We start from the raw sequence: 21587 nt of genomic DNA on the forward strand, positions 1-21587 counted from the left end.
GTAAAGTTTCAAAGCTGTATTAAGTCAATGTTCAGCTGTAAAGTTTTGAAAGAACCATAACGTTTGTTTAGAGTTATGAACATTTCAGAGTTCTGAACAACATCCACAGAGCCAGTAGCCTGCGGGGTGGCTGGAGCGGCGAAGCACAAAAAAAGAACAAAAACAAAAACCTGCAGGGCGGCCAGAGGCAGGGTGCAAACTTTCGGCTAGTGGGATTCCCTGCGCTGCAGACGTGCCCCAGGGAGTGGAGTGTGCGCCCCAGCTAGCAAGAGGGAGCGGGGGGAAAAAGAGAAGAGGGGCGGCCAGGGCATCCTTCAGCCAGGGCGCTCACCACTCGGCCCTGCCTGCCGGGAAGGCTCCACACCGCTCCGGTCAGCAGAGAGAGAAGGACACGGGCTGCCGGGCTTGCTGCAGACCTGGCACCAGCTGGGGCAGACGGAGTGCACAGCCAGCTCCCAGCAGGGTGCTCTCCTCCTCTGCTCTGCTGCCCCCTACGGGGCGGCCAGAGCGGCGAACAAAACAAACAAACAAACAAACAAACAAAATCACGGCTGTGCCGCCCTAGGATTGGGCAGAATGCCGCCCCTTAGAATCTGCCTCCCCAAGCACAAGCTTGCTTGGCTGATGCCTGGAGCCGGCCCTGAACGTCTATTCCCCAGGTGTTTGGAACTCTAAGGTTCTACTGTACATAAATACACACACAAATAGTTAATACCATAGGGCCAAATTCTGTACTGATTTGCAATCCTAAACACTTCAGTGACAGTTACTTGGGTATAAGTCAAGAGTAGATCTGGCCATTAAAGGTCAACACAGCAGCCACAATAAATTACTTATTAGCTTTGCTACCTGTAGAGATAACATAATGGTATTAAATTTAGGTGATTTATTTGAGACATTCTTTTAGGATGGGGGAAAGGCAAAATTATCCTGGTTGAAATTGCAGGCTCCAGATAGTGCAGTTGTTGGTATTTCTAGTTTACATAATTCTCTGAAGAGTGGAACATTATTATTTATTTTCACAGATAATCTTTCAGTTCTGGTGGCAGAGCAAAGCAGTGCCACAAGCAAGTTCTGCTTTGTCATACAAAGGGAGAGAAAATCAATAGTTTATTCCATTCTTCAGCACTGTATATTATTTATACCTCATAAGAACAGTTTTTGTTGGACGTTTGTCAAATGCGAAGTGTTCCTTTGGCACTGGATCGATGATGTTTAGGGACTCCATCTTGCAGCTATGCCAGGGTCACCCCTTAGGGCACTACAAACAACTTTGCTTGCAAAGCAAATCCAGCTGAAATTTTCTCCCTTTCACCAATTTTTCTAACAAAAGTGGCGAAAAGAACAATTAACCTTTTGATGGTATCTTCAATCTAATTTTATGGTTTTGAAGTTTCCTGCACAATATAGAAAAACAGAATCCTTAGAAATGTTGGGCTGGAAGGGACCTAACAAGGTTATCTAGTCCACCTCCTAACCCCAACCCCCACACCCCCAGTGCTGACTCAGGACCAAGACCATTCCTGCCAGGTGTTTGTCTAACCTGTTCTTAAAAACATTCAATGACAGGAATTCCACAACCTCCTTTGGTAACCTATTCCAATACTTAATTATCTTTAAGGTTTTTCTTAACCTTTAACCTAAATCTCCCTTATTGCAGATTAAGCCAATTACTACTTATCCTATTATCAGTGGCCATAAAAACAGCACATCTGAGATGTCGTAGATGTGATCACTAGTGACTGTGCCAAAAAAATGAAATGAAATACAAGGTTTACACATTACAGTGAAAATGGTCCGGTGTATGATGTCTAAATTTAGGCCCCTAAAAAAATGGCCTGATTTTCAACAGCATGCTAAGTGCACCTAGCTACTGCCATTGATTTTCACCAGAAGCCACTTGAAAAATCAGTTAATTTATGTAACAGCCAAAGTGTGGATTTAGAGCCCTAACTTTAGGAACTTGTTTTTTAAAATCTTGTATTATGAAATTTGATTGAAAGTAAGAATAGCTCTATCTGTTTACACACTGAAAGGTGTTTTTTTTTTAAATCAGATTTCAGAACATCTTTCATTGGTTTACACTGAAAGCACACCAAATTTTGAATGGTTTGATATGAAACAGCTATTTTTAAAAAATTGGATGAATAATGAAAAGTTTGTTTTACAAAATGACCAAGCACAGCAGGAAGGATATTTGGATATACATTCCTTTTGTCACTTTTATATGGATTGAATGACATACGGGAAACAGGTAAGCTAGCTTTCTGATGTACATAGTGTAATTTAGAGCAGTCTGGGAGATCCTGATGCTATCCAAACCCCTTCTGCCACCTGAGAGGTACAAAGAGATCAGTAACAGCAGGGAATCTGACTCTCGGTATCTTTATGTTCAGAGAATCATATACAACAGAGAAAGGGTAAAAGTTTACAGATAGTTATGTAGTCCCTCCTAAGACATAGTACAATTATTCCTTATTATATTTCTTGTTCTTTGTCCTGTCCAGTTTTAACTGTCTCAAATAATATTTCCACCAGTTCTTTGAGTGGTAATCTTCTGAATCTCTAAAAATTTTACTGTGCCTCTTAAATAACCTGGATACAATAAAAAAAATAGCATGTACTAGAAATGTAAAAAGGGAAATCTGTTCCTTGCAGATGGGCTAGGGTGGAGGGGATAGGGAACAAAACCAATCAAAATCTCTCAAAATGGTTGAATGGCTTAATGGGTTAATCCTGATAATGAGATAGCTCAGTGGTTTGAGCATTGGCCTGCTAAATCCAGGGTTATGAGCTCAATCTTTGAGGGGGCCATTTAGGGATCTGGGGCAAAAATCTATCTTGGGATTTGTCCTGCTTTGAGCAGGGGGTTGGACTAGATGACCTTCTGAGGTCCCTTCCAACCCTGATATTCTATGACTTGGGGGAGGGGAAGCTTGGACAATGAGACTGTCTATTGAAATGGAGAAATATCCTTGTCCCAAAACACACTGGGCTCCATTTAAATCAACAGACACCAATCTGGGTTCAAAAAACCAGTTGCTTTGGTGTAGATATATCACTTGTCATATTGCTAAACATCATTAAATATACTAACAGGGTGAACACTATCTAATACTAACCATCATAAACCATAATGGAAAAAGAAATAGAATATACTCTTGTAAATTTCCAGGAGAAGATGCTGTTCTTATCCAAGCACCTGTGAATTTTTATTCACTTGAGTCTGAGACAGGTTAGACAGAGACTATACCTATAAAATAAACTTCACCTTCTTCCCTCCTGCCACATATGGCTAGAGCATTTTAGCTGCCCCAGTATAATTCACCACAGATTTGTGATCACATTTCCTCCACATAGGGCAATTTAACTAATCCTATGAGTTAGTTGGTGGGATTCATTGGAGAGGAAAGTACATTGCTCTAGCACTGAGAGTTGTCTCCTCTTTGCCAAAGTCAGCCTAACCTTAGAACAGATTATAATGGCCACAGCAGCCCCTGGAGAGTATTTTCTAGTCTAGTTCTGTCTTTTATTGGACACTGCCATTTAGAGATGTACTTTATATTCTCAGTTACTTGGTGCATTAGGGGGCAACTGGGATAATAAACCCTCTCTTTTGAATTGGGGAAAGTATCATTTCAATATGACTGTCAGGAAAAAAGCTCTGCAACTCAGATATAATGTCACATTTTCTCTTCAAAGTAGTAATAAATTAATCCATTAGTGAGCCCAAGTGTATCCTCTGTTATGCTCATTAGTAGGTATTCCCAGGTGCCTATGTATTTATAAAGTGTAAATTAAAGCGACTTTAAGACTAGCAACAAATACACACAGTGCAAGGACCATAAAGCAGAGCATTTTTCCCACATCAGCAATTATCTGTTTAGAAAGGAACACGTAACATTAGATATCAAAATGAATAACCTTCCTATCTTAGTAATATGTTAGGTCTTCAGAACATCATGATTCAAAACAGAGCAGAAATCACAATAATAAACTATGATAACAGTCACATTGTTTAGTTAATGACCCAGTCTTTTGGAGTGATGCATGGACTTCAGCAATATATCTGTTGTATACATTTTTTGTTGATTTGATTCCTTAAAGTAACTACATTATTTGATGGTGAATTACAAAATCATTCCTGTGGATTCCTCTAGATTTATACCAATTTAGGTTAGAATCAGATTAGGTGGATAAAAAAGAATGTTACGAGTGTTGAGGGTCTCATGCATTGCAAACCAACAAAGGCAAAGGAATTCAAAGTTGAGTCTGACAGCTTTCCTTAACTTATATCTCAAGGGGGAAAGAGGGGTAAATATAAATATTTTAAATGGTATTGGGACTCTTTTATTTCTTTTTTCACACATTTGTCCCTGTAATTTTTAGCCTGTAATATGTTTGCATAAAATATTCTACAAATAACGAACCATACCATGAACATCCTAATCTCATTGTTGATGGATAACTTGTGAATGAAAAAAATTCCTTGTAAATAGTCCACCCAGTTCTGCTCATGCTGTTGTGGGCAGAAATATCTAATGAATGCAGTTTTAGCCTGCTATCATTCCATCATTTTACCTGCCCTTTGATTCTTCTTCCCCCTCCCCTCTTTCTCTTTTATTCCTTTCTCTATAGATCAAATGTGTATATATATATAGGAAAGATAAGCTCTCTAGTATGTCCTTTATTAGTACTGAAACCAAAGAATGAGGGGACAATAAAACACTGCTATAACAGAGCATGAAGAGATGCTAATAACAACATTTAACATAATATTAAAATAAAAATATACACTTCTAAAATAACCTATTCAGAGTAGCATCTAGCTTCCACTGAAAGCAACAGAAAAACTCTCATCAACCTCACTGAGAGATGGATCAGGCTCTATTTGCAAATTCTAGACCACCCACATTGTTTTAAGTCCTTTCCCTGCATCTTCCCTTTTCTTCACCTCACTAAATCCTGGTAACAACACAAAACACTCTCAAAAATCTCTGCGACAAATTATGTGCTCAGTTATGCATTGAAGTCATTGGATTTTCACAGGTATAACTGAGAACAAGAATTTAGCCCTCTATTTCAAATGTAAAGTCTGTGGCACATCCACAATTCCTGATAATTTTATTAATATTGTCCTTGCAATCATCAGGTGAAATTCTGCTCTTGGTTACAACCATGCTGTATCATTGACTTTCAAAAAGACTTTGACAAAGTATCTCAAAAGAGGCCATTAAGAAAACTAAGTAATCATAGAGAGACAAAGTACTGTCATGGATTAGAAACGATAAGAGACAGAAAACAGAGCAGGAATAAATGGTCAGTTTTCAACATGGGAAGTCTTGAAGTCAATGAGACTACTCATGAGCTTAAGGTTAAATATGTGCATAAGTGCTTTGCCAGAACAGGACCTGGGACCAGCTTTGTTTAATTTATTTATTAATGAAAGGGGAAGTGAGCAGTTAGGTGGGAGAATTTGCAGATGACACACAGTCATGTAGGTTATTCAAGACTGGAAAAAATCCAAGAAACTCCAGAGGGACATAACAAAGTGAAGTGACTGAAGAGCATAATGATACAATTCAGTGTTGATAAACATAAAGTAAAGGATAACATAAGAAATAATCTAAACTACTCATAAATGTTGCTGGGTTCTAAAATGAATGTAACCATTCAGGGAGAAGCCCTCAATATCCAGGTGGACTGCACAATGAAAAGGAGCACCCCAGTGAAACCTGCACATGGGAGACCTAAGGGATGAAATCTCTATGAAAAATCCCCTCACAGAGATGTTTCCACATGGTTCTGTCAGGAGGAAGGGGATTGAGAAAAAGTCTGCTGGGCTCCCAGGGAATCTATGGGATGCCTGCACCCAAAGCTGCATTGTCTAGAGTAGGGGGGTGAGGGCTGAGATTGTAAATTGCCATTCCTCTCTCTTTCGTGCCTTTTTTACCCCCTCCCTCAGTATGGACTCTCAAAAAATACTCTGTAGCTTCTACAGGGTGGATAGGTGGGTGCGGGTGTGGTTAAGTGCCCTCCTTCCATGTGGGAGCGGAGAGTTCTATGTAAAAAGGGGAGAGTTTTCCGGGCCACTGAAATGAAGACAATGGTTAACATTTTCCAAACCATCTGAAGGACTTACAAGTCTAAGTGCTATTGAAAATCTGTGAGATTTAGGCACTTAGAAAATGGGACTTAGGAACATCACATGGAGGCTTTTGAAAAAGTTACCCAATATCATTATAATACATATATGCCTCATCTGGAATACTGTGTTCATTTGTGCTCAATCTATTACTAAAATGACATGACACTGAACTAAAAAAGGGTACAGGGACACTTTGAAAAGAATGGGACATTTATTGCAGGACAGTATTTACCATTCGTATGGTATTGTCAGTGTTCCCCATACTGGAAGTTAGAGAAACCTACAATGTTGCTGTATATTTAATTGTGGGTGGTAAATGTCTGGTAGCAAAATAATAACACATTTATACTGTCCTGCGTACATGCAATCATTTTGCAGCAGCCAGGTATTTCATTCTTTCTGGCATTCCTTTCAGGCATTCTGGAAAGTTCTTCAAAAGCAGGAAATGTTGGCATTAATTTAAATAAATTGACAATTCAAGGAGCTAACAACATTTTCCAAAAAAAGACCCACTCTGAGAGGAAATCACAGCATTGTCATTATTACCTTTGAAATTTGCTATTGCACTTTTTGTAAAATTGTGCTATGAATGCTTTGTCTGCTGTGAAGAGAGAGAGTACGATGTCGATATGAACGCAGGGGCCATTATCTCTTAAGTTGCAAATTAATTTCGATCATTAATATTTTATAGGGTGTGTATGTGTTGCATTGCAGCTGAAGATTGATTTCAAGATATGAGGAGTGTCTCCCTGGTAGGATCGTCTACCCACTAGAGAGAAACTGCTGACACTCTATGTGTGCACATGCGCACATGCACACCACTTTGTATCCATAATGGTGGTGTATCATAGTACTTTCATAAAGCAGCTATTATGTAAGACTTACCTTTTGGCTCATAATCAGATGCTCTAGGTTGTTTACCAAATGAACATGTTATTTATAAAATGAAATTAAGTGGTACCCTTATGTTCACTTCTGTTTTCTGGAACTTGGCTTTTTTCTCTTGTGTTCCATGGATGCAGAGAATGAAGAATATTCAGAGTAGTTTACAATTGTGCATTTGGTTATTTTGTGACTGAAAGAGCAGAGACTCCAACCCTCACTTGCTCTCCTCCATCCCTCACTCTGATTTTAGTCCCTCTCTGCATTTCACTTTGTTGTGTGATATCTGAATTTAGAATGTAGGCTCTTGGGGGCCAGCACCGAGGTCTGGCTTCCCTACCACCTCCCACCTTGTTGTCATTTACAGCTATGCAAAGTGGGTGAAGAATGCTTCCAAAACAGAATAGTAGCATTCCTCCCTTCCTAACCCCAGCCCCTGCCTCCTTGTACAGGAGTAAAAGACCACAAAAAGAGTAGGGCAATGGAGAATGAGGTTCTGTGACTCCGCTAGTTCTTATGATGTGCCCAGAAATGATAAATACAAATACTATTTACTTTCTAAAGTTCAGATTGGCCCTTGTCTACCATGGCCTCATAAGGAACAGGCAGGAGTAAGGACTCCCAGACATGTTGCATGTTCTGTGTGAGGGCTGCCTGAAGCAGTCATGATATTTGGTGGAGTGCTAAGATTGCTCCTCAGACGTTATTCCCTCCCAAGGGTAAAACTGGGTGAGGAGGGGCAGGAAATAGGTGGAGTCATGGCTCCACCTCCCATGACCGGCTGGGTGGCCATGTAGAAGGGAAGGGAATATGCTGCACCCCATAGAGGAGTCTCACAAAATCGATCCTTCTTCATCAAACATGGGGAGAGCCCCTTACTATGGTCTGCATGGTAAAAGCTCAATCCAAGCCTAGGTTCCCATTGCGACAGGGACCCTCAACGTGTAAGTTACAGTTCCCTGATTCTTTGCCCTGGTCAAAACACAAGTAAGAGCTGCCTGGGAGAGACAGCTGATGATGCTGGGGATTGCCAGAGCTCATTATGTTCAAGCCACTGCCTCCATCATGCCTCTCTGTCCCTCTGATATGCCCCATGGTATCAGTTGGTTACACTTCTCTACATATGCTGGGTTCTCCCACAGACAAAAGATTTAAAGAAAGTTTCCACTTCCTTATATCACATGAGACTCTAGTCCTATGTTTGCTAGAAGTTAGACAATACAGTATATGGACTTTATTTCAGTAGAGTCAGTATTCAATCTGAGCTTTTCGAAAGAGCTTTTTTATCCTCTGTTGTGTCTCTTCCGAAAAAAGCCAACCTGGGAAACAACCGTTTTATCTTTTTTGTCTTGGTATTGGCAACTACACCTCTTTTCCTCTAGAATGTAAAAATGCTACTAGGTGAACAATGGGACTGATTGGTTTACTGAATGACTGCTAACATTCCTGAACTCATAGCCATCTAAAATTTTATTTCATATCAAAACCACAGACTGCACTCTCTAGTAAACACGACTGCTGCTGCAGCTGCATTGATATTAAGGAAAATAAGTCCTTAATGTTAGCTGTTGAAGGAGACTTTGTATAAAGTCAAATTCTTGTATAATGAGTCTTAGAGGGAAGAAGTGTGTGTGCATTGAAGGGTGGAGGGGATCTGGTTATATTCAGACTTATGTAAATTGCAGCCTAGCTTCTCTTATCTGCTTGTGAAGATTTATGATGGACAAAGAAACCCTTCAAGGCCCAGTAATCAGGAGATTCTGATACTATTTACTAATTCAGGAGTGTATGGCTGCTGCTGCTATCAAGGGGGTTAGTGAAATGGGGCTCCTTTAAATCATTAATCCTGAAATGTAAACAGAGTGATTATGTTAGAGTATTCAAGAAATATCCTTGAAAAAATTATTGTAAATGCTAAAATATATCCCAATAGGGGATATGAATGTTTCTGCATTCATACTTAAAAAAAAAAGGAACACCTGATTTATAGACAGAAAAAGTACAAATAAAAATTGGTGCATTGCAGAAGCATTTCAGCATTGCTTCTGTGATGTCTAGCAGCCTCCTAGGTCAATTCAAAACATGTAGTCCTTAGGGCTATATCAGCTATCATCTGCAGCAGTTCTCACTTCAGATAGCAGTTAGAATTAGTCGGGTATCAACTAACTGCCCTGAAAGACTTATCTTAATAAATATCCAGACAATTCCAGTTCTCTGTGCCTAGTTTACCCATTTACAAAAAGTGGTAACAATGATTTTAAAGAGGCTATCAAGTGACATAATAATCATCCTAAAAAAAGGATTTGTATCCTATGCTTACATCTTGGGGAAAGAAGGAGGTCGGGAAAGGAAGAGGGATTCATCAAATATTCCAATGTGGGTAGAACATCATATGTGCATTGAGTCAGCAAGAGGTTTGTTTTATTTGTTCTTTGGGGCTTTTTTTCATACCCAGATACTTTCTTCTAATTTCTTGTAGAACTAGGAATAAGAATATCATTTGGCAGCTGGGATATTGGTCTATGAACGCTTATTTCAGATAGACTCCTTTTCATCATAATCTGTAGAAAAAAGCTTTGTCAGCAGTATATAATGCCAGTAGCTGATGTTGCTTTTTAGGCATATGGGATATATAAAATGCCACTACCTAACATTTCTCCACCTGTTTCCCATCCCTCACAAACACCACTAAAAGTCAGTGATTTCATTGCATTTTGAAGTAGCCTAAATAATTATTATAATAGCATTCTACTGATCTACAGAATCATAGAATATTAGGGTTGGAAGGGACCTCAGGAGGTCATCTAGTCCAACCCCCTGCTCAAAGCAGGACCAATCCCCTGATTTTTTCCCCAGTTCCCTAAATGACCCCCTCAACTCACAACCCTGGGTTTAGCAGGCCAATGCTTAAACCATCTAGCTATCCCTCCCCCATTAGAAAAATCTCCCTAGCTCTTCATGGAAGGGTGAATATATCCCATGCACTTTTAAAAGAAAAGCATACCAGCAGACTCTTGAAGGAGACTGCAGATTGCTGATGAAAAACATTGGGTTTTTTTATGCTATATGTTTGACCCAGTTTGGGAAAGATGATTTTTTATCAACTGTTCTGCCGTAGACGTAAAGACAATATGTCTTGATCTTTCTTTATAACTGAATATTCTAAGTCCATTGGAGACCAGACGAGAGCGTTTGATCTCCATTATAATTTTCTAAAGTAAGCAGATGATGGCTAAATAAATATCTTGATTTAATTTACAGTGTTTAAGGAAGAACATAAAATAAATATTGTGTGATTTGCGACAAATAATATATGCAAATTGCGTATGTACACACGTAATATCACATAATTAAACCTGAAAATTTTGGAAGGAAACTAATCTTATTTCTATGAATATAATATGTGCTGAGATTACTATCCACTCATGTAGTTTATGATCCCATATGCATTCATACATTTATACCTTTGAAAATAATATACCCTATCTATAGATGTGAGCGTCAATATACAGCATTATAAAATATAAGATTCGTAGGTGCATGTGTGACCTATGTATTTCATGCCAATAATGAAAGAAAAGTGGGATTATCTGTATAAACCATCTGTGGATTCATCAATCCTGAGTAATGTATGCATGCCAAACTCATTCTGATAAGACTATGCCACGTGACACTATCCAACGGTCTTTCTCCTAGCTGTACCACATAACACTATCCAGTGTTCTTTCTTTATAAAATGTTTGTTGTGCATTTTGCATAACCATTCTTGTTCTCTATAGCAGATACTGTAAAGAAGATATGATCATAAATGAATTTATCAAACTGGAGTCTGACAAATTTTCCAAGTAGTAGTGTAGCAAAACTAGCAGTTTCCAACTATACATATAAAATGATGGGGTCTAAATTAGCTGTTACCACTCAAGAAAGAGATCTTGGAGTTATTGTGACTAGTTCTTTGAAAACATCCAATCAATGTGCAGCGGCATTCAAAAAAGCAAACAGAATGTTGGGAATCATTAAGAAAGGGATAGATAATAAGACAGAAAATATCATACTGCCTCTATATAAATCCATGGTACACCCATATCTTGAATACTGAGTACAGATGTGATCACTCCATCCCAAAATAGAGATATTGGAATTGGAAAAAGTTCAGAAAAGGACAGCAAAAATGATTACGGGGATGGAATGGCTCCCATATGAATAGAGATTAATAAAACTGCGTCTTTTCAGCTTGGAAAAGTGATGGCTAAGGGGGGATATGATTGAGGTCTATAAAATCATGACTGGTGTGGAGAAAGTAAATAAGGAAGTGTTATTTATTCCTCCTCCTAACACAAGAACTAGGGTTGACCAAATGAAATTATTAGGCAGCAGGTTTAAAACAAACAAAAGGAAGTATTTCTTCACACAACACACAGTCAACCCATGGAACTCTTTGGCAGAGGATGTTGTGAATGCCAAGACTATAACAGGATTCAAAAAATAACTAGATAAAGTCATGGAGCATAGGTCCATCAACGACTATTAGCCAGGATGGGCAGGGATGGTGTCCCTAGCCTCTGTTTGCCAGAAGCTGGGAATGAGCGACAGGGAGTGGATCACTTGATTATTACCTGTTCTGTTCGTTCCCTCTGAGGAACCTGGCATTGGCCACTGTCAGAAGATGGTATACTGGGCTAGATGGACCTTTGGTCTGACCTAGTATGGCCGTTCTTATGTTCTTAGTGTGGTGAATGATTTGGGTCCCTGGTTTTTCAGTAAGCACCATGTGATTTCACATCGCATTCAGAGATATGGAATCTAGCATTGATGTGACAGAGACATGGCTGAACTTAGCTGGTTTTGCTTTTGGAAAAAAAAACTATGCTTGACTTCATTGTCTATAAACACTTCAAGATCAGATTCTTAACAGTGTTCAGTTCCTCCTTGTGCTATTGATATTTATTTTTAGTTAAATGTGAAAGTTCAGTACATCCAGAACCTTTTAAAAGGTCTTGTGAAGTACCCTACTAAACATATCTGAGAGAGATTTGAAAGCTCACAGAATACAGAGTATTTTTATTCATGATGTTCTGTATATTGCTGCTGTCACTCTGGATAGTATAGAAAGAAAACACGTTGCACAGTTAACTGGATTAAAGGCCAAGGCCATTACTTTTACTGAAGTACAATAACACATATTGCAGCTCTGCCTGGCAGAAGCAGTCCCTGTAGAAGTCAGAATCTGAGCATATCCAGCATGTGCTCTGGATCCAAGATGTAACCTCCAAGCACAACTCCCAAGCCACATATATCTAAATCCTGAGCCAGTGAGCAAGTTTCATCCTAATTCATTTTAGTATTGTGAATACAATTATTTTAATTCCATTTTTCCTACATATTATACTTGCTAAACTACCAGTCTTGCCAAATACCCAGTGGGTCTCTCTCTATTGTGATTATTTGCATATACATGAAAAGAAGCAGACAGCAGTTAAAATGCTTTCCTTTCACATCTCCAGGAGAAGGATGGTGAGATGATTTTCCAGCAGCCTGTGTTATCTCTGTGCATATTTATAACACTTTTTTGTGTTATTTAATCCTAAATATGTTTTTTTGGAGATTAACTTTAGATACCCAGTTTTGAAACTGTTGGCCAAAGCTTTCTGGGTCTGATTTCCTGTTGCTCTGCACCTAGTATAGTCATTTATATCATCATAAAATGAAAGTAAATTATTACCACATCAGAATGATAGCATTTTAAATCTACTTTGCCAAGTATAGAAGCTATAATGAACAAAACTGGGCCACTTCGTCACCACATTCATTTGCTTGAATGTTGTAGGTCCATCCCCTTCTGTCTAGATCCTCCTCTCTTTAGATTGTAAACCCTAATTGCCAGAGATTGTCCCTTTTCTGTATCTGTACAGCAACCAGAACACTGGGCCCATGCTCCCATTGGGAGCCCTAAGATGTTAGCATAATATAAACATTTAATGATGATGATTTGTGTGTTATTTGGGCCCAATTCTGACATTTTCCTGTCTGTCTTTGTTTTTCTTTTCCATGCTTTCCTCGGTATAGCAGATCACTTAGGAATTGAATTCATGGGTAAGTTTTCACTTTTCTTCCTTTTACTTACTAACGGTGATCTCTCTGGGAGCAAGTTCATTACCCGTTGAAGCCAGTGGAGAGGCTGTCATTGACTTCAATGGGCTTTGGAGTGGTCACTCAGAGCCAGATTTTTAAGGATATTAATGTACCTACAGGGTACCTGAGTGCCTAGCGTTCATTGATTTCAATGGTTGTTAGGCTTCCAGATGCTTTTGAAAATCCTTCTAACATCTACTGAAATCCAAGAGTGTTAGGCACTAGAATGCCTTTGAAAATTCAGCTAGGCACCTGAATCCCTTTAAAATCTGGCCCTATGTGTTTACATTTGCAACACGAGTTAGAGTTGTTTATTAAATTTTGAATTGTCTCTCAATCTCAGCCTCATGCTCCCCAAGTATTGTGGGGGTTAAAAATTTCCAAGTTCCCATATTTTATTTCTGTGTACTCTAGCACAACATAGTGTGAAAAATAATATTCTGTATCATGGCAACGGAGAATATAATGCTGTATATAAGATTTTAGGCATTGGAAAAGATTCACTAGTAACATATCTGTCTTGCTGAAAGAGTACTGTAAATGTTAAAATGCTTTTAAATTTGATGTTTTATATAGAATTAATGTTGTAATAAAATGGTAAAATTTAACTGAGGCTGAAACAGGCTATTGATATTTCAGGAAGATAGTCTGAAGAGAAGTAATAAGTTAGCTATTAACTTTATCTTTTGGACAAAAACCTTTATTCCAAGTAGGGGGAAATTTTGAATCATGGAAATCACTACACACAGGTTTAGAAACCGAAAGTACATCCTTTTGACTCAGATGCTTAAGCTGTAAGACAGCCACCAGTCTGCGGGAGTGCCGAGTTTACCCAGTTAAAGCCCCACCTGACAGCTGGTGTTCAGCAGATAGCACAGACACTTTCTTTAAGAATCTCAGGCAAATCCTTAGCAGAGTTAGAGAACAAACTCATCATTTGTGCACGGCATTTTGCCTAAACCAGTAAGCTAAGGTTGCTAAAATCTGAAATGCAAACTTTATACAGTATTCCTTAACTAATCTGTCACTTGCTCAGATTATGCAGCTATGCCTTCAGTTTGTCTTGCTCTAGATTCATATTAAAAGTAACATGAAACAAAATATTGTTTTGACATAATCATGCAGGAGCTTTACTTAAAACACACGCATGCATGCACAAACCACACCAAAAAAACCCCCAGTCCAGATAGTAGTAAACACAGTATTTGGCGGTTCAGAAGGGCTTTAAGGTAAAATTTGGCCATTGCTTTCACTTTATTTAATTATCTCATGATTTGGAACCTATATCAAGACATATTCCTATTATTTAAAATCAGAAATTTATTTAAGCAGTGACAGGAGGTAAGTTTGGTTTTTTTTAAAGAATTTGTTTATATTTTTACATCTACATGTCAGTAATTAATAAAACTCCATATTGATAAACTGACAAAAGAAGGGCCCTGCCCAGCAAATGCTATCTCAGGTGAGCAGCCCTGCTCATGTTACTGCTGTCGCTTTCACCTGCATAAGAGTTTGCAGGATCCAGCCACACAAGGGGAAAATGTAACTATTTCAAGTCTTCTCAGTTTTTTAAAGCCTTTTAGACACCTTAACCAATTTAGAAGAGACTTTAGCAAAGGTAACTTAGTATTTAATCAGGTCACAGAAAGGCACAATGTGACCCTATAAAAATCAAGAAACTCCGAGTGTTGGATGAAACTCAGGGCTCAGTTCCCTATTGCACCTGAGCAGAACTAAGGCACAGTAGAGAGTGGGATCTGATAGGCCGATAACTGCAAGTTTAGTCCCAACATAAGTTAAACTACAGGGGGATGGGGTGTTAACTTCAGAAGACCTTCTGTTTGCAGAGAGTCAGGTGTGGTGGAATCTTGCTCTTCCACACCTCATCTGCTACTATCTCCTCACTGACATACCCTCTCCACATCCCCTGCCTCCTCTCCTTGCCCTTGAAACACCTGTCCAATCCTAACCCTTAATCAGGGTGATGGATCACCAACAAGGGGGGTGGTGGTAGAGATGATGTAGGACATAGAGACCCACCTTCTCCAGCTTTTCATAAGGGTGTTTCCAGGGGAAATCTCCAGCTCGTGTGGGCCCACTGTGCTTTGCATAAGCAGTGCTAAGGGAACTTAAAGGACTAGAGAATCCAGCACTCTGTTCTTAACTCATTCTCTCCCAGAGTAACAGATTCCTTGAGCCATATAAGCAAGAAAGCAGGAGTGAAGCATTATATATATGTATACTTATAATATGGTTTGCAACTAATGATTATTAATCTATAAAGACTGGTGGTTCAGTTCATTCAAAAATTTGGATGCTTAAGACTCAGTGGAATTAATAGAAGTATCTCCACTGATCAGTGGAGATACATAACTGGACATTGGTCCTTGTGGTGCATTGCACTCATTGGTTCCCAATCCGGGTGGTCTTTGTGTATGTGAGTTCAGGCACTGTGGCTCCTTTAAAATTGGAGTAGTGGGATGCATGACTAGGAACAAGCAAGTGATCTACAAGAAGGAAGATATGAGGCATCCTGCCTGAAGAGGCAGGGGCAGTAGGCAGGACACTCAGCAAGAACCAAGCTCTAGTGTGGTCTTTCCATAGTATACTGGTTACCAAAGGGGAAAAGCATATCCTTTTCCTATACATCCAGCAAAAGCTGCAAAAGACTCACTTGGTTAAGACTGAGTATATTGACCTTATTTGCTTTTGTTTTAGAACTTGCGTTTAAAACTAAAGCTATGTTGGAATATTTATTCTATCTTCCCAGCTGATGAGTTTTCCCACTGGCGTACAAGGTGTTGGAATAGGCCCTAACTGTGTCTAAATCATCCAGATCTTAAACTGGAAATCTCATGAGACAGGTTTTCTCATAAGACTTTGTGATAAATGAAGTGGGGACAGTAGCTCCCTTTTATGGATACCCAGGCATCCAGTAGCTATAAAATCCCTCTTAGCAGCTGTTCTCTAATTATTCTACCTGTAAAGAGATACAAAGTCTCACTCCCTTTTAGTAGCTGTTCTCTAATTGCTCTACCTCTAAAGGGTTAAAAATTCTCACTGCTATGCATAGATAAAAGGAAGTGAGTGGGCACCTGGACAAAAGAGCTAATGGGAAGGCTAGAACTTTTTAAACTTGGAAAAAGACTCTCCTTTTGTCTGTCTGTTGTTGTTCATCTGGGGAGAGGTGGACAGGGCAGCAGCCATGCTGTAAGACGCTTAGGCCAGATATGAAAAAATCATCAGTATCATACCTAGAACTACTCATTTAAAACCCCAGATATGTAAGTAGATCAGGAAATGTCTAGGAAGACGCCAATAGGTTTATCTCTTTTATTTCATTATGGCTTGTGGATTCCTCTGTGCTAACCCCAGGTGCTTTTGTTTTGCTTGTAACCTTCAAACTGGACCTCAAGAAAGCTATTCTTGGTGCTTAATTCTTGTAGTGGCTCTTTTAAAATCTAGCAATAGCCAAAGTTCCCGGATGTATTTTCTTTCATTTTCTTATTAATAAAATTTACCTTTTTTTAGGAACAAAATTGGATTTTTGTGTTTTAGGAGGCTTTGTGCACGTTGTTTAATTAGCTGGTGGCAACAGCTGATTTCCTTTGTTTTTCTTTCTGAGCTCTTCCCTGGTGGGGCGGGGAGAAAGGGCTTGAGGGTACCCCAAAGGAAGTGCACCTTCCTGGGCTCTCAAAGGGGTTATGCACTTGGGTGGTGGCAACATCTACCAATCCAAGGTAAAGGAAAAACTCTGACCTTGGGAGTTTAATACAAGCCCACAGTGGCAAGTATTATTTTTTAGAGTCCTTGCGGGCCACCACCTTCTGCACTTGAAGTGCCAGGTTCAGGAATTAGCCTTGACAGACTTAATGTGGTTCCAGTCAGCATAGAACCAGGAACTTCAAAGTGCATGCAAGAAAAGTAAAATATTTTTAGAAAGGTTGCCTACATCTTTATAGTTCTTTCTTTATAAATCAATAAAACAATTTTACAGATCTTTACCATAAATATATAAAATACAGTATTAATAATTATAAAAAGGAACTTTCTATTTTGTTTGCAGTGACGTGTGCTGATACAGAAGTGAAGCGTAAAACCTTGACTCAGTCATTCGAAGCTTTTTGTGCATGTTTAACTTCATTACTGGAAGAAGAAACCAATTTAATCAGTGCAATTGGTTCCATTAGTAAAGTTAAACATCTACATAAGTCTTTGCAGCATTCGGGCTTCACTGTAAAATCCTTCCTACATAATCCAAGACACATCATTTCTGGGTATTCTTTGTGTGTGTGAGTACAGGCATGTTAGGGACCTAGCTCTTTGATCTTCAACTCCATAGAAAGATTTATTTCTAAAGTTTCTTTGTATTTAAGAGGAAATATTAGTACCTCCAGCTGTGTGAACATTTTCACTGCTATAGCAAAACTCTCACACTTGACATCTTCACTGTGATTTAGTAAAAGTGGTGGAGTGTGGGAGGCTGGAAAAGGTGTGATTTTACTTTATTAATACCATTTCATGAGAATTTAGCCAGAAAATCACAAAAATGACACCACATAAAGGACGCCGGGTGAAATTTCTCACTGTGTTACAATTTTGAGAATTTTGAGAACGGTTTAATAATTTTGCCACTAATGTGTCATAAAACAAAATTTGGGATTTGTATATGACATTAATAGTGACCCAAGCAAAAAACCAATAATGAGAGAAGCAACAATAAGCAAGAGCATGACAGGGAAAGTTGGTTTTTATGAGAAATAAAGATCAAGTCTCATTTTTGGTGTTAGCTATTGTGTTTTCTAGATGATATTGCCTGTAGAGATATGCTGAACCTTTGAATGGCTGGACTTCAACAATGTTGCTGGCTTCACTTTGCAGGGCTAATATAATTACACATATGTGATGGTATCTTTCCCCAATTTGAACCTTAGAGTCCAAAAGTTGGGGTACCAGCATGAATTCCTCTAAGCTCAATTACCAGCTTAGAACCTGTAGTACTGCCACCAATCAGGAATTCCAGTGCCTGATACACTCTGGTCCCCCCAAAACCTTCCCTGGGGACCCCCAAGACCCAGACCCCCTGGATCTTAACACAAGGAAAGTAAACTCTTTCCTTCACCAGTGCCTTTCCCAGGCTTCCCTCGCTGGGTTACGCTGGAAGATTACTGTGATTCAAACCCCTTGAATCTTAAAACAGGGAGAAATGTTCCTTTCCCCCTCCCCTTCTCCCTCACCCAGAGGCAATACAGATTCAAGCTCCGTGAACCTAAAACAAAGGGATTCCACCCCTCTCCCCTCCCTTCTCTTTCTTCCCTGTTAAGTACAAACTCAATTCCCTTGAGCCTCAACAAGGAAAGAAAATATCATACAGGTCTTAAAAACAAAACTTTTAATAAAAAGAAAAGAGAATAAAGAAAATCACTGTAAATTCAAGATGGAATATTACAAGGTCTTTCAGCTTATAGAAACTGGAGAAAAAAGCCTCCTCCAACAGAAATTCAATTTAAAATACTTTCAGCCAAATATACATTAGAACTCTACCAGCCAGATACACATATGCAAATAAAGGAAAAAACAATCAAAAGATTATAACCGCCTTCCTTACTATATATTTACTATTCTGAATATATAAGAGACTGCAGCAGGGAGATTGGCAAGACACCTTCCAGGACTCAGAGAGAACAAAGCCAAATCCAAAAACACAAACAAAGGTTTCCCTCCACCGAGGTTTGAAAATATCTTGTCTCCTGATTGGTCCTCTGGTCAGGTGTTGCAGGTCACTGTTTGTTAACCCTTTACAGGTGAAAGAGACATTAACCCTTAGCTATCTGTTTATGACAACATAATTTTAGAATCAAGAGAAATCATTGTTTAAAAATTGTTTAAATGAGGAAAATTATGTTTAACAACTTTGACGTATTCCTTTACATTTTCACAGTAGAAACAAAATTCTGTTCCTGCATGCAAACATGTGCAGCTTCTATTAAATTCAGTGGAAGCCATGTGAGCACAAGAGAATAGACGTTGGCTTTGAAAATGGACACTTTTGTACTGTAATCAGAAGTAACAGTTTTTGTGAAACTCCAAATGATGATGAAATGTTTTATGTTTCTGTAAAACTTAAAAAGTGGAAGTATGGTCTTGTGACTGAGACACTTGACTGGGACTCGAGATCTAGATTCAATTCCCAACTCTGCTATAGACTTCATGTATGGCCTTGGCCAAGTCAAATAATCTCTGTGTGCCTCAGTTCCACATTAATAAAGCTGGATAATAATATTGCCTTTCTCTTATCGTTTGTCTGGCTTGTCTATTTAGATTGCCAGCTCTTTGGGACAGATGCTGTATCTTGCCCTGTGTTTACACAGTGCATAGCACAATGGTGATCTGATCTCAGTTGGGGTCTCTGGTGGTGCTACAGTAATACAAGTATATAGTAATAATCTTCCATATGAGGCTCTCAAAGCACATCGAAATGGTATTAAATAAATTTCCTAGCACTTCTGCAGGTAGGAGGGCTGGTAAGCAAATATTAACATGGTGAACCACAAAAAATTTTGATCAAAATATAGTCTGCATGTGTAAATTACATAAAGTGTTCATGTCGGGGAAGGGTGGGGTTTTTTTTGTTTTGTTTGTTTTTTGGTCAGTAGGATATAAAGTGGTAGATGAATGTTGGTGCTCAGAGAGCAGGCATCATTCACCTAAGTAAGGGTGGAATACGGGTATCGTCATCTTATCATTGTGACATAATACAAATTTAAAATATGGAAGTGAACCAAAGATTCTTCCACAGGAACAATAGGAGATTGACTGCTAATGGAAACAGACTCATACAGTTGTTTATTCCCACCGTTGGTAATACAATAAGTTACAGTGGTCTACAAAATCAAGATCTTCAGAAAAAACAACATACTGAACCACAGTAATCTGCACTGGTGATTGTGATGTCCTATATAGGGACTAATAGAGTAGAGCCAAACTAAGGTGTTCATGCTCTTGATCATATTGTACAGGAGAAAAGGACAAAAGGAAACAGCAGTGAATTAAAGAATCCCTGCAGAGGCAAAGAGAAAGCCAACCACTGCTGGAAATGCTGTATGACCACCATAACTAATGTCCCATCGTGCAGAGAAGAAAAATTAAGGACAAAGGATGGAATAGTGGTTGAATGGAGGAACGAATAAGCTGTCACAGGAGCCAATAACCCTTTCAACAGTAAGGCCTTAGCACCTAGTGAGAATACCCACATGTCTAGACTCCTCAACTCTTGTTATACCACAGCAGTACGTGATGGGATACAGAGGTAAAATAAAAAGCCTCATACAGGGACAAGAAAAAATCCAATGAACTACTGATGAAAACACAGTTGTTATGCAAGAGGAGTTCTCCTGCTAAGGCTGTTAGAAGCCAAGCTAACATCAACTATATAAATGAAAATTATGAAATAATAACAGAAACCTACCCATGTGTAACTGCAAAATAAATATTGCAGCTGCAGAGGAATGTGCAGCAGTATGTATCTGCAAAACCAATTGGCGACTGGCATTTCTAGTCTGTTATGATTACTCCTGATTTACAGTGGTGTGAAATGTGAATCAGCCCAAGAACCATTTAATTAGGGCCTTGTCCAAAGTAAATGTTCTTCTTTAGGGATGATTCACATTTCACACCACTGTAAATCAGGAGTAACCCCATTTAAGTCAGTGGAGTTACACCACAGTAAAACCAGAGTGAGGGCAGAATCAGGTTCTCAATTAATCAGGCATAACAACTCACAGAAATGAACTAAGCAGAGCAACAAGCTAAAATAGGCATAAGATACCACTAAAATTATTCTATGTGGATCTTCTTGTCATTGTGAATATGTGTAAAGAATTCCCATTGTTCATATTCTAAGTATTAAAAAAATTGTCCATATCAGAAAACCTGGTGCTTTCATTTGGTTTCTTCAGCTGACACCTATGTAACAGCTTTCTCTGTTTTCAACTCTTCTGATTGTGACAGTGTGTGACCACTGTTATCATGTGAGTAAGACTTAAGGAATACATGATGTGGTTAGCTAATCTATTCTCTGACCTTGAATTTTATCATCTGCTGTAACAGACACATTTTGATTCACAACGCCAATAAAAACAGGTTGTATTTGCTGATGGGCAGTATCAGCTAAACTAAAAACTGAATATTTTTGCTGTTTTGTGTAAATAAATAGGCAAAATTTACTGGTTTCAGCACAGCTTGCAATCTATACAATTTGTTGGCTGGGCTACACATCTGCAGCAAGGTCTTAAAACAGCAAATAAACAAATAAAAATAAATACCTGGGATAGCATAGAAGGGGACTTTGCTATCATTGAACATTATTGCCCAGGTTCTCTGCTGGTGTAAATTGGCATAGTGTTATTGATTTTAGTCGAGTGAC

At 38.8% G+C, this 21587-nt stretch overlaps 1 protein-coding gene across 3 annotated transcripts in view; it reads left to right on the forward strand.

The window, feature by feature from the left end:
- Positions 1–21587, forward strand: part of NRG3 (neuregulin 3) — a 959051-nt gene that overhangs the window by 806538 nt on the left and 130926 nt on the right. For 2 of the 3 annotated variants that reach the window (XM_050959091.1, XM_050959094.1), the window contains exon 4: positions 13097–13123. In XM_050959091.1, coding sequence (XP_050815048.1) covers positions 13097–13123 — 27 coding nt within the window. The remainder of the gene's footprint in view (positions 1–13096; positions 13124–21587) is intronic. The other variant, XM_050959092.1, reaches the window with a different exon arrangement.

Source organism: Gopherus flavomarginatus, chromosome 6 (assembly GCF_025201925.1).
Source record: "Gopherus flavomarginatus isolate rGopFla2 chromosome 6, rGopFla2.mat.asm, whole genome shotgun sequence".
Lineage (NCBI taxonomy): Eukaryota > Metazoa > Chordata > Testudines > Testudinidae > Gopherus > Gopherus flavomarginatus.